General features: G+C 45.3%; 1 protein-coding gene across 1 annotated transcript in view; it reads right to left on the bottom strand.

Moving 5' to 3' along the window:
• The window catches only part of PCDH15 (protocadherin related 15), a 2,056,285-nt gene that overhangs the window by 371,553 nt on the left and 1,670,657 nt on the right, over positions 1 to 14,075 (bottom strand). The window contains exon 25 of the mRNA XM_029609778.1: positions 9,050 to 9,159. Coding sequence (XP_029465638.1) covers positions 9,050 to 9,159 — 110 coding nt within the window. The remainder of the gene's footprint in view (positions 1 to 9,049; positions 9,160 to 14,075) is intronic.

The following is a 14,075-nucleotide window of genomic DNA, read 5'->3' as shown; positions in this document are numbered from 1 at the left end:
AATAGTAGTGGCTGTTCCCTAAGTAAACTTGATTAATAGCCATTAATGGACTTCTCCTCCAAGAACTTATCCAAACCTTTTTTGAACCCAGCTACACTAACTGCACTAGCAACATCCTCTGGCAACAAATTCCAGAGCTTTATTGTGCGTTGGGGCTAATGAGTAAAGATGGCCAGCACCATCTTTAAAGATGGCGCCGGCCATCCTGTGCTCCTACCCTGTGACAGGGGCCAGCCAATGGCACGGATACCCTGTCACATGGTAAGGGCAAAGGGGCATCGGCGTCATTTTTTTTTTAGAACTGGTGATGCCTGGGAACAGGAAATCTCTCCCTGAGGCCCCCCTGGATATCTCCTCTCCCCGAGGCCCCCCTGGATCTCTCCCCGAGGCCCCCCTGGACCACCAGGTAAATTTTAAAAGGTTTTGGGGGGGTTGGGAGGGTGGGGTCGATTTAAAGGGTCGGGTGGGGGGGGGTTTAGCGGTGCAAAAAAAAATTAGCGATGTGAATTGGAATCGGAAACGATTCCAATTCACATATCTTAACGATCAGATTCTGCCCCCCCCCCCCCCCAGCCGAATCTGATCGTTAAGACGATCTGGCACACGATTCACATCTCTAATGCTTTGCCTTGCAACGAGGTTTACTCTTCTGAGCCACTAGTTGCTGCGTTCCTGATCCTGCTGTTCCTGATCCTGCTCCAGTCCCAGCTTCCTCTCGGCTTGTCTTCCTGGTTCTTGACTTCGGCTTTGCTTCTAGTTCTCCATGTCTGCTGCCTGTCCTGATCCTTGGTTCGTCACTTGTCTTTGCTGTTCTACTGCCTGCCCTGACTACAGGTCTGTTTCCTCATTGTGCTTCTCTGCTGCCTGCCTCGACCTGGACTTCTCTTCGGACTCTTTGTCTCCAGGAAACTGCACCAAGGGCTCCACCTGGGGGGGGACCTCGGGCTTCCAGTGGTGAAGCTTCAGTTGGTCTCTTGGCCTTGCCAGCTATGGACTCCACTGTGGGCCACCCCTCAGCGGCCCCTCATCATCTCCTAGCCGGCCCACTTCATAACAGTTTGCAAGGCCATGGACCCGGTGGACCTTTCTGGCCTCCAGGCCATACCCGGTATCGCTCAAAGTTTACAACAGCAGCAACACTGCTCGGATGTGTTGGCAGCTAGCATTGAAAGGTTAGCGAACCACCTGGACTTTTCTCCACCCGTGGTAACTCCACCTCAGGCATCTGCTCCTGTTCTCGGACCAGCAGCTTCAATGCATCTACCAGCTCCTCCATGCTATGCAGGGGAGACTAAGCAGTGTTGGGGTTTCTTCAATCATTGCTTCATCCGGTTTGCTCTCCTGCCAAATCAGTTTCCTTTTGACCAGATAAAGACCACCTACATATTATCCTTGCTGGATGCGGGGGCCCTGGCTTGGGCCTCCCCATTATGGGAGCGTAATGACCCTCTGCTGGGAAATCTTCAACAATTCGTACACAGCTTCAAACAAGTATTTGGTGAACCAGCTCACCAGTCCACTGCAGCTGCAGAACTTTTTGTAATTATGACAAGCCTCTCGACCGCTGGCAGATTATGCCATTGAGTTTTGGACCTTGACCACCGAGCTGGGTTGGCGCGAGGACAGCCTATGCAGCATATTTCTAGAAGGGCTATCTTCTCGCATTAAAGATGAGCTTGCGGCAAGAGATATTCCTGACAATCTTGAAAGCCTGATTGATCTGGCAGGAAGGACTAATCACAGGATCCAACAATGGGCACGAGAGGTAGAACGAGCCTGAAGGCCAGTCACATTGGCTCCGGCCTTCTCCCGGCCTTCTTCCTCGCCCCACCTCAATCAGGGTGATGAACCAATGCAACTGGGGCGTAGTCCTCTTATGCCTGAGGAGAGAAGGTGTCACTGATCACTAGGTCTCTGCCTGTATTGTGGAGGCAAGGGCCATTTACTGGCTCAGTGTGGTGAGCGGCTAGAAAACTCCAGGGCCTAGGGTTCATCGGGGAGCTGTCCCTAGGCTGTATCAATCCTGCTCCTCAAAGTATAGTGCCTGTTACCATCGAATATCCTGGAGGTACCTTCTCCACCCTCGCCTTTGTGGATTCCAGAGCAGGAGGGAACTTCATTCTTGCTGACCTGGTGCAACAGCTGCAACTCTCTGTGCTTCCTCGCAAACCACCACTACAAATTTCTTCTATCTATGGATCATTACTTCCAGGGTGTGTGTCCGCTATGAAAATACCTGTGAATTTATGTACTGGAATTCTTCATACAGAAGAGATCTCGTTTCTGGTATTGGAGAGGTCTAAGCACCCTATTGTGCTAGGGTTACCTTGGCTTCAAAAACACTCTCCTATCATCCACTGGGACACTATGCAGAGAGCGGCATGGAGTCCACAATGTTTCTCCTCCTGTTTACCTGCTCTACCACAATCCAATATACCTTTGTTGGTTACATCCCTCGCATTACCATCGCAATATTCTGAATACAAGGACATATTTTCCAAAGATATGGCTGAGCTTCTGCTGGAACATTGACCATTCGAATGCACCATTGATCTACTGCCAGGGTCAACTCCACCTCGGGGTAGAGTATACCCCTTGTCTCTTCCGGAGACACAAGCTATGTCTAGATATATAAAAGAAAACTTGGATAGTGGCTTCATTCATACCTCAAATTCTCCAGCAGGGGCGGGCTTCTTTTTTGTTGCAAAAAAAGATGGTTCTCTCAGATCTTGCATTGACTACCAAGGGCTCAATGCCATCACATGCAGAGACAGATATCCTCTGCATATCCTCTGCTTCTTTTTCCAGAACATTTTGGACAGGTTACAAGGAGCCAAGGTCTTTACTAAACTCGACCTCCGTGGAGCCTACAACCTCATAAGAATTCATCCCGGAGACAAATGGAAGACCATTTTCAATACTCATGATGGATACTACGAGTATCTCGTCATGTTGTTCAGGCTATACAATGCCCCAGCGGTTTTCCAAAACCTGATGAACGAGGTACTACGAGATATGCTCCATTCTTCTGACATTGTCTATTTGGACAACATATTAATCTATTCCAAAGACATTGCTACACATCGCCAACAAGTAAAACAGGTCCTTCAGTGGCTAAGAGACAACCGTTTGTTCGCTAAATTGGAAAAATGTTTGTTTGAGCAAGAATCATTTCCCTTCTTCGGTTATATTGTGTCATCAACTGGTTTTCACATGGACCCAGACAAAGTATCGGCTATTAAAGACTGGCCCCAACCTGTGGGAGTCAAGGCTCTCCAGAGATCCCTTGGCTTCACCAATTTCTACAGGCAATTTATACCCTACTGTTCACAGAAGGTGGAACCCCTCACGGCCCTCATGAAAATGGGGGCTAATGCCAAGGACTGGCCTTTGACAGCATGTCAAGCCTTTAAAGACTTAAAAAGAAGCTTTTCTACAGAACACTTGCCTACATCATCCGGACCTGCTGCAACCTTTCATAGTAGAGGTGGACACATTGGATCTTGCAGTAGGAGCAGTGCTTAGTCAAATCTCCAACAAAGGCAAATTACTCCCCTGTTCCTACTTCTCCCAGAGATTTCAGCTGCCAAAAAAAAATATGGAATCAGCGATAAAGAGCTCATGGCCATCAAATTAGCCTTCGAGGAGTGGCAGCAATGGCTGTAGCGGGCTCAGCACACCATAGTGGTGTATACAGACCACAAGAATTTGGAGTTCTTATGCCGAATCCTAGACAAGCTCGCTGGTCTCTATTCTTCAGTCGTTTCCACTTCTCATTACGTTACAGACCGGCATCAAAGAATGTATATGCTGATGCTCTTTCCCACACTACGGAGACAGAAGATATACCTAGTCCACTCAGTACATCTTGGATCCTGCAAGAGTCTTGCTGGCAGTCACAGCAATAGCTCCTACCAGCAAGACAGTAGTTCCACTTCGGCTGAGAAAGAAAGTTCTCGCTTGGGCTCATGATTCCCTCAAAGCCGGACATCGTGGCAGGGTACGAACTTTGGAATTGCTTACTTGCTACTACTGGTGGCCTCGCATAAAACAGGATGTTCAAGCCTAAGTTAACTCCTCTCCTACTTGTGCAAAACAGAAACCGTTACCAAGCCATCCTTGTGGCCTGCTTCAGACACTTCCTTTCTGTTGAGCCGTGAACCCACTTGTCTACGGACTTTATAGTGGACTTACCTCCTTCCGAAGGGAAGACAGTCATATGTGTCACAGTGGACAGGTTTTCTTAAATGGCTCATTTTGTTCCATTACCTAAATTTCCTTCTGCTCCTGAACTAGCCCAACTCTTTACACAACACATCTTTCACACTCATGGACTACCGCTTCACATAATGTCAGATCGGGGTCCTCAGTTCACAGCAAAATACTGGAGGGCACTATGTGAAAAGTTTGTATCGCTCCATGGTGAGACTGCACCTTGAATACTGTGTACAATTCTGGTCGCCGCATCTCAAAAAAGATATAATTGCGATGGAGAAGGTACAGAGAAGGGCTACCAAAATGATAAGGGGAATGGAACAACTCCCCTATGAGGAAAGACTAAAGAGGTTAGGACTTTTCAGCTTGGAGAAGAGACGACTGAGGGGGGATATGATAGAGGTGTTTAAAATCATGAGAGGTCTAGAACGGGTAGATGTGAATCGGTTATTTACTCTTTCGGATAGTAGAAAGACTAGGGGACACTCCATGAAGTTAGCATGGGGCACATTTAAAACTAATCGGAGAAAGTTCTTTTTTACTCAACGCACAATTAAACTCTGGAATTTGTTGCCAGAGAATGTGGTTCGTGCAGTTAGTATAGCTGTGTTTAAAAAAGGATTGGATAAGTTCTTGGAGGAGAAGTCCATTACCTGCTATTAAGTTCACTTAGAGAATAGCCACTGCCATTAGCAGTGGTTACATGGAATAGACTTAGTTTTTGGGTACTTGCCAGGTTCTTATGGCCTGGATTGGCCACTGTTGGAAACAGGATGCTGGGCTTGATGGACTCTTGGTCTGACCCAGTATGGCATTTTCTTATGTTCTTCTTATGTTCTTATGTTTGGAGTCCGCTTGGATTTCACCTCTGAGTTCCATCCACAGAGCAACGGACAAGCAGAATGAACCAATCGCTCACTAAAAACCTTTCTCCGAGCCTTTGTCAGGGACAAGCAAGATAATTGGCTGTCTTTACTACCATGGGCTGAGTTCTCGCACAACCGTCATGTCCATTCAGCTACAGGGACTTCTCCCTTTCAGCTTGTCTACGATAGGCAACCCAAGCCTCCTCTACCTCTTCCTTTGTCAGTGCCATCTCCTGTGGCTCAACTATCTGCTCAGCAACTTCACTCCCTCTGGGAGTCTACACAACTCATGTTGCAGCGAACAGTTGCCATCTCTAAGAAGAACATTGATAAAAATCATCGTCCAGCCCCAGTATTTCAACCGGGAGATAGAGTATGGTTGAGCACAAAACACATCCACCTCCGCATCCCTTCAATGCATGTAGCGCCTAAATGTATTGGACCCTTCACGGTTTCAGAGAGAGTTGGCATTGTCTCTTATTGTTTACATCTTCCCAGTACTTTGAAGACCTACAACTGTTGCGTCAGTCGGTCGCAGACACCTGCGACCGCTCTGCCTTACCTCTCTTCTACCTTTTTCCTCCTCCCTCGGAAGGATGGCTGCCTCCGCTGCTAAGTGCCAAAACCATTCAGCGTCTCTGAACCAGCATGGGCATCCCCATCTGCCATGCTTCTCCTGAGGCCTCCTAGGGAATGCGCGCACATGCTGCCTATGCTTTTGTATACGTCATGGCAGGAACCTTGGGGGCATCCCTACCGCATGATGTCAGTACCTATTTATTTATTTATTTGTTTGTTTATTTATTTAACATTTTTATATACTGAAATTCATGTAGCAAAAGTTACATATCAAGTCGGTTTACATTATAACATTAAACAAGCAAGACAGAGTGCAATTACATCGAACAGGAGAATAAACTTGGATCAAGTAACTGGGGATTAAAGAAACAAGAAGTTACAATAAATAATGTAGTACTCGAAAGGATCTGGCTAAATATACAGTAGACATGTAACACAGACACGTTACAAGGTGAGCATATTTGGGAAGATTTAGAGTAAAATTATTGGTATGGATAGAAGGCTTGTTCGAATAGCCAAGTTTTGAGTCTCTTTTTAAAGACGATAGGGTAAGGTTCTTTCCGGAGGTCTGGTGGTAGAGAGTTCCATTGCGCGGGGCCTGCTGTGGATAGAGTGTGTTTCTTTAACGAGGATTTGATGGTTGGGGCGAGGAGAGTATCTTTATAGGCTGTTCTCACCGGTCTGGAGGGTATACGTGGCTGCAGAGGGGTATTGAGTTCCAGAGGAATGAGCTTGTGTATAGATTTATGTATGATTGTTAGTACTTTGTAGGAGATTCTGAACTTGAAATACCTCTGGGTATTTAAACCTCAGCTCCGCTCCAAACCAACGAGTTAGCAAGGACTTTGTTTTTTCTACTCTGACCGCTTCTAAGCTGCTCGCTTGTATTCTTCTCCACCCTCCGGGGTATCTCACTCCAAAAGAAGCTTTGGGTACCCGCTCCTTGGGGGCTTCTCACTTCTACCTGCCCTTTGGGGTTCAACTATCTAACCTAAGGACACCCGCTCCTCGGGGGTCCTGGCTGCTTTCTTTCAGGAACTCTCAGCGCTCTTAGGTACTTGCTCCTTGAGGGCCTACTCTGCTCAGGGTATCCTGCGCATTGGACCTCGGGTCCTCCTCTTTATTCTACTACCGAAGGAAGTTAACAGCACTGACACTCTGTGAGTATCGCTATGCTCCAACTCTTCCTATTCCACCTTTCAGGTTCACGGCTTATCCTGCACTGTGGAGCACTACCGGACCTTTGCTACATCTGGGTGAGACCATCTATTACTGAGATTGTCTGAGCTACTGTGATACCACTGCTCTACAGCACTGTCCGTTCCTTGGGAAAGATTCACCAGCAGTATAATAAAGTCTTCTCCTCTCAATGTCTGCTTACTAGAGTCTAGCATATCATTGTGGTTCCCTACGGGGCCCCTCCCCATGGGAGGAGTCATCACCACTTTGATCAAGAGTCTACAAATATGCCATAAACACAATAACGTATTCCACGTGTCTCTGCTTAAAACTCTGATTCTTTCGAAATTCCACCAGAAACTACCAGACCCCTCACAACCAATTGCTGAAGATGACACCATCTAGCAAGTAAGGGATGTGTTGGATCTTCGCTTCCATCATCGAAGATGGGAATACTTATTGTCTTGGGAAGGATGTGGTCCTAAAGACAAAACTTGGGAGCCCGCTGTCAACATCCTGGATAAATCCCTCCTTTCCCAATTTCATCAAGACCACCCAGATAAGCCTAGACTTTCAAGGAGGGGGCATAAGAGGGGGCTACTGTTATGAATCCCAGCCACGGGATGCTGCTGGGCTCTCACCTGCCTTGCTGTCAGCTCCTGCTGAGTCGCAGCGTTCTCCGGCCTTCCCCGGGCCATGGCTGGGCCTCTCCGCAGTGGTATCTCCACGAGGGAGACGCTGCCGAGCTCCTGCTGCAAACCCCACCCCTTAGGCGCGGGTGCACGCAAGGGCTTGGGTTTTAAAGGGGCCATGGCGGGAAACCCTGGCCCGGCCCCTAGGATGATGTCAGATGCGACTGGGTATTTAAGCCCAGCAGCTACTTCTATGCTTTGCCTTGCAACGAGGTTCACTCTTCTGAGTCACTACTTGCTGCGTTCCTGATCCTGATCCTGGTGTTCCTGATCCTCGCTCCACTCCCAGCTTCCTCTTGGCTTGTCTTCCTGGTTCTTGACTTCAGCTTTGCTTCTGGTTCTCTGTGTCTGCTGCCCGTCCTGATCCTTGGTTCATCACTGGTCTTCGCTGTTCTACTGCCTGCCCCGACTACTGGTCTGTTTCCTCATTGTGCTTCTCTGCCGCCTGCCTCGACCCAGACTTCTCTTTGGACTCTTTGTCTCCAGAAGACTGCACCTAAGTCCAAGTGGCCTGGGTCCCCAAGGGCTCCACCCGGGGGGACCTCGGGCTTCCAGTTGGTCTCCTGGCCTTGATCCACCTCCCAGCTACGGACTCTACTGTGGGCCACCCCTCAGCGGCCTGTCATCATCTCCTAGCTGGCCCAAGGGTCCACTCCATAACAGCAAGTAGAAATCTCCTCACTTTTTCAAAACCCAACCCTCTCTCTTCCCCCCCCCCCCTCTTTTTATGTGACCAAATTTATGCAAATTTTAGATGTCTGAAAATATACCTAAGTGCATTCTGCCAGTCCATACATATAACTCCTTATTCTATCCATGTAGGTCCATACAAATCTTTTGAAAATTGATCTCATAAAGTTTGTATTTTATGAAAAAAAAGCCAAACATTATTTCACTATTTATTTTCATAGATCATTTTATGGTGTATTTGTACCACAATCTACCAAAATCTAACCCCCTGACAAATGCCTTATTAGCTCTATTATAAAATGGCCTTGAGTAAAAAATAATCATCTTATTTTCAGGTGAAAAAGTACTAAACAGTCTCTGCCATGATCTGCACCACTTTAGATGCAGTCTTCAGTCCATAGGGATGGGCTCCACTGGGTCACCTCAACAGCAGTGTTTGGCTTGGCAATTATTATTAGAAATGGCAGGTTTCTTTTAATATGCACAGTTTTAAAATTAAACCTTGTCTTATCATCAAGCTAGTTTGGTCTTTTTATTTCATTCAGGATTTAGACTTGTGGTGCATAATTACAATTTCTTGAACATTTCTTCTTCTTAACAATAATAAACTGTCATTTATAACTAGTAGGCTTTTCAATAACACCCATTATTATTATTTATTGAAGAAATGTATATCCCATCTATCTACCCTTCTAGGCATATAACAAATACAAACATTCATAAAAACATTCATAAAGAATCAGACAAAACCCAAAACTCAACAACATAAAACTCGGCATTTCTAATTAATTCATTAAGAAAAGAGATTCTTCATGGAACATGACTTACCTTCCCCATTTCCAGAAACAATAGAATAGACAATGGTTTGATTCAAAGCGGCAGCAATAACAACAGCAACTATGGTCCCTTTTGGTGAAGCTTCACTCACTGGCGGGGGTCTGAACAATGAAAGAAAATGATTTTGGCTTCTTACAATGCACAGAAATAAAAATCAATAAACAAAAAAACTACGGTATATAAAGTGATACTTCTTTATTAGACTCACAACATGTTTTTTGACTCACTTTTACGAGTTAACACTCCCTTAATTAGATCAAACAAAATGAGGCTGAGCAAAGATTATACTGATTTTGTATCCTGGGACCCAAATAGCAAGTTGAATCATGAAGGCAATAGACTGTTCTGCATGTTTCAAAATAGCACTTGAGCCACCAGCAACAGAGGAAGTAACAGAAAGATGAACTGAGGTGGAAAGAGGAAGGAAGAAAGTGAGGACTAGAGAGGAGAAAGAGAAACTAAGGATAAGCAGTTGGGGAGGCTCTTCCCCAGGAGAGCCTCTTCCTCCTCTTCCCCTCTCTTTAATATTCTTTCCTTTACCTATTCATCCCCTTTCTTCCTTTCTCCTCTCCCATTCCTAATCCTTCCTCCCCTTTCTTCAGCACAGTCCTAAGATCTTCTCTTCCTCTCTTCTCCCACATCTTTTCCTGAGTTCTCTCACCCATAAAATTCCCAAAAGAACAACATTATACAAATACAAAGCAAGTTTACCAAAATACTATATTTTTATTCTGCAAAATGAATTCATTATTAATATGGAAAATGTTTCAAATGTAAGCCAATTTGCTGCAGAATTTCAGGAAGTTTTCCACAGTTTTATAACTTTTGTCACAAGATCTGCCCTTGAGCTGTTGTAGGAAAATAGGATCTGTGATTATTTGTGACTATTCTGACTGCTGTATCTGCCTTCTCTTCTGCTGCTGCACATGCAAAGCCAACAGCACCTTAATTATTCTTATCATAAAACAATAAAATTCAAAGTCTGTCTGGGACTGTGTTAAAGTCATTGTTGACACATTGACATAAATATATGCATATGACGCTGACTTTCTACATGAATATAGTTTCTATTATTTTCATCTAGGTCTCATCAGAGATGCTTTTCTGCCCATCCCAGCAGTAGATCATAAAAAAGCTGAATCTTAAAATGTTGAGTTCCATTATATGTCATTACCACCAGTATTTCTAGTATTTCCAGAGCTGCCAAGTTAATAAGTTCCAGAAAGATAACACTCTGGCCAACCCTGGATTTGAACTATATATCAAAGAAGTGTTGTATCTGTAGTCCCTGTTTCTACCAATTAAAATCAATGCTGCATATTCTATAGTGCAACTGTACCGGGTTGTCAGAAATCCAGGGCTGGCCTAAAATCTCCCTTCTAGAAATGGGTAACTTGGCAACTCTGTGTTCCATCACACATTGAAAACTGTTGCGAGTGCAGAGATGCAGTCACTTGCTCAGAGAGATAGTGAGCCCTTGGGCCATGGGACGGCTCAGGGAGGAGCCCCAAGACACAATCGTGGGAGGTGAGAGTGTTTAGGCACTAGGGATGTGAATCGAGCTTCGGATAGGGATGTGAATTGGGCTTCGCTAGCCTTTGCCCTCATATGTCACATAGTGAGGGCAAAGGAAGCGCCGGCGCCATTTTGATACTGGCAATACAGCCCGAGTGCAGGAGGTCGCTCCCGGACCCCCGCTGGACTTTTGGCAAGTCTTGTGGGGGTCAGGAGGTCCCCCCAAGCTGGCCAAAAGTCCCTGGGGGTCCAGCGGGGGTCCGGGAGCGTGCCCTACACAGCCGCCCATGGCTGGTCGCGTATCACACCGAAAGCGAAGCAGACTCCAGACGAGAAAGTGAAGACTTGGAACTGGAAACATGTCGAAGATTCAGGAGAGGCCTGCACAGAGGTGCACCTTACACAGTCGCCTGTAGCTGGTCATGGACCATGCTGAAGCGGAGCAGGTTCTGGCTTGAGTCTTGGGCATGGATGAAGCAAGCACAAGGTACTCCAAAGACTGAGAGCAGGATTCAAGACTCAGGATTCAAGACTCAGGACTCAGATTCAGGAACAGATCTCAGAATTAAAAACAAGGGGCTTCCGGAGACTTGCGCTGCAGACATGAGGACAGGCCTTGTGCCATGAAGCACCATACACAGCCCCCCATGGGCTGGTCATAGACCACAACAGTGGCACGCCAGGAAAGATGGTGAAGCAGGAAAACTGGAAGCAGGACGAAGAGCCAGAGATGAGGACATCAGGACTAGGACTGGAACATGGAACATCTGGAGCATCTAGAGCATCAGGAACATGGAACATGGGTCATCAGGAACAGATGACGAGGGAGCTCCGATGAAGAACAGGAGCAGGAACATCAAATGAAGGAGACCAGGAACATCAAGAACATGTAACATGGAGCCATCAAGACACAAGACCAAGGAAGACATTGACTGGAAGGAGACCACAGGCCACTGTGAAGTCCAGTTCAAAGGCTCCGAGGAAGTGGAAGAGAACCTTTTATAGGGCTGGACTAGGTGCAGGCTGAAGACATCATTAGTTGGGGCTGCGGGCTTTTCCCACCACTGGCCCTTTAAATAGTGTGAAGAGGTGCACGCACCTATGCAGAGCCCAGGGAGGCAGGAGCAGCAGCAGCGTCCCTACCGCATGAGGATGAATGGCAGCGGCACCAGGGCCACATGAAAATGAAGTCAGCAGCAGCTCCTGCTGCAACAAAGCAACGGCGGCCCCTCCTGCCGCCCACAGAGGCGTTGGGCTGTGAGGAGCATCAGCGGCGGCTTAGTAGCTGTGAAGAGAGAAGGAGTCAGCGGCAAAGTGGCCTAGGCTGCAAGAAGAGATCTGGAATGGGCTCTGAGAGCAGCATCATAACAAAAACATAGGAAAATGTGCATATTTGGGGCACTCATACGTTTTGCTGACGAATGAATATTCACATTTGAATCAGAAATTAGAGCCAAACTAAGTGCCCTATTTATTAAGCATTTTGTCCATAGACACAAAATGGGAGAAAGCCTTTAGTAAACAGGCCTCTGAGGTAGGGCTAAAATCAAAGTCAATTAGTTTCCTGTGACACTTCAGTTCAATGCCCAAATCTCTTGGTTTATGTGTGGTTCAGATGTAATACTAATTAGTCCTTTCCTAACATTTTTGGAGACATTCTTGGTCTGACCCATTACTTATCAAATACCATTAAACTCTAAACTTGATAGGACTGATATTCAAATGGGAGATAGCCAGATAAAAGCATTTATCTGGCTATCTAGCAACCACTGAATATCCTGGTAAACTCAGTGGTTCTAGATAGCTGGATAGGTTACTTATCCGGCTATCTTTTTTCTAGGGAAAAAGTGGTTGGGCAGAGCTACTTAGCTGGATAAGCCATGCTGCTGAATATCCTTGTAACTTAACCAAATGAGGGGAGAGAGAGAGAGAGAGAGAGAGAGAGAGAGAGAGAGAGAGAGAGAGACTGAGACTAACTATAAGGCCCTCATACTAGGTAGGCATTTATACCTCTATAGTAGGCCCACCTAGTGACTTGAGGTGAGGTTTAGGTATTAGTGTAGGGGTTAGGGGGCCACTTTGACATGCAGACTGCAAAGTACGAACAGAACAGTGCACTCTCGTGAAGATTTGATGACCTTTGGAGTGAGGAAACTCACCCAAAGATGTGATTTGTGCAGTGTTCTCTCAAACTAGCTTGATGTTACCCAGGTAGAGAGTTAGCTGTGATTTAGTTTACCCATCTAGCTCTGAAGTTGCAATCTACTGTAGTATACTAAGAAAATCCTAAAATTATCTATATACACATATTAAACATTTGCTAGAGGATTCTCTGTCACTCTGTCAATAACACTGACAAACTCATCTTTCTTGCACAAATTATTTTACTTTCTGCTGGATCCTCCTTAACCTTATCTCAAACTAACCTTACTATTTTGTTGTCCTAAAAATGTCTAACACTCACACTTTTTACAATTCTGCACCTTGCTGCAAGTCCTTTTCTCTTTCTGATATCTTCTCTCCCTTTGTGATACCAGCAACATCTTCCCTGCACATCCCTTCTCTTTGTCCCACCTCTCTGACTGAAATGCACACACTGAACACATGACTGGCATGCACAAAATCTTGAAAAAAGATTGCCCAAACCCAAGGCAGCCCATCAGCAGGATAACAAGTACACAACAATGAAGGAAGCAACTTGAGTCAGCAGCAACAATAACTGAAACAATGAGGTCGGTTTGGAGAGGGAGTAGGGAAAAGAGTGGTCAGATCAGGCTGGAGAATGGAGGGGGAAAAGAGTACTGGTTCCAGCAGAAATTTCTGGGTGAGACGAGGGCAAAGCAAGGGATAACTTGCTGGAGAATACTTTCTTTAACTGTCATTTTTACTGAGTATTTCCACTAGTATATCCTTCAAAATTCAACTTTTCTTATAATAAGATAGAAAACAATTCTTAATGCAAAATGCACCACAATATATTATATGCTATAACAAACTGGAGTTTAATCACATTTTTGTCTCAGGAGTCAAAATATCCTATCATCTTCAAACTAAAAAAAACTAAAAGCTTGGGGAACTATCATAAATATATGTTCCAACTCTCTTGCTTCTGTCTGGTAATTGTTCTGTGCTTTGTAGCCTAAACAGTTTGCTTTCAGTAGTACCTAGTTAGATGCCTGTGTGAGAGAATAAGTCTCCCCAGAGAAATGCTGACTTTCATTAAAAGCAAGATATGAAGTAGTATGCAAAATATGAAGTACTATTTATTCTAAACTACAGCACACATAATCATAAAACAAAGCTATAGTAATATATTGTAATGAGCATGCGGTAAATGGCCATCATTCATAAAATAATCATGTTTTTATTTTTTTAGTTTTGAGTCTTAATGATACAATTCAAAAGTATTATTTCTTCATGAAGGGCAGTATTGTGCAGTACTGTTTCAATAAAATGCCAATGTTAATAGTCAGAAATGTAGCATAACTGCAGCTGCATGGCT

Source organism: Rhinatrema bivittatum, chromosome 7 (genome assembly GCF_901001135.1).
Source record: "Rhinatrema bivittatum chromosome 7, aRhiBiv1.1, whole genome shotgun sequence".
Classification (NCBI taxonomy): Eukaryota; Metazoa; Chordata; class Amphibia; order Gymnophiona; family Rhinatrematidae; genus Rhinatrema; species Rhinatrema bivittatum.
Note: the sequence above shows the minus strand (reverse complement) of the source record. Positions and strands in the feature narration are given on the sequence as shown.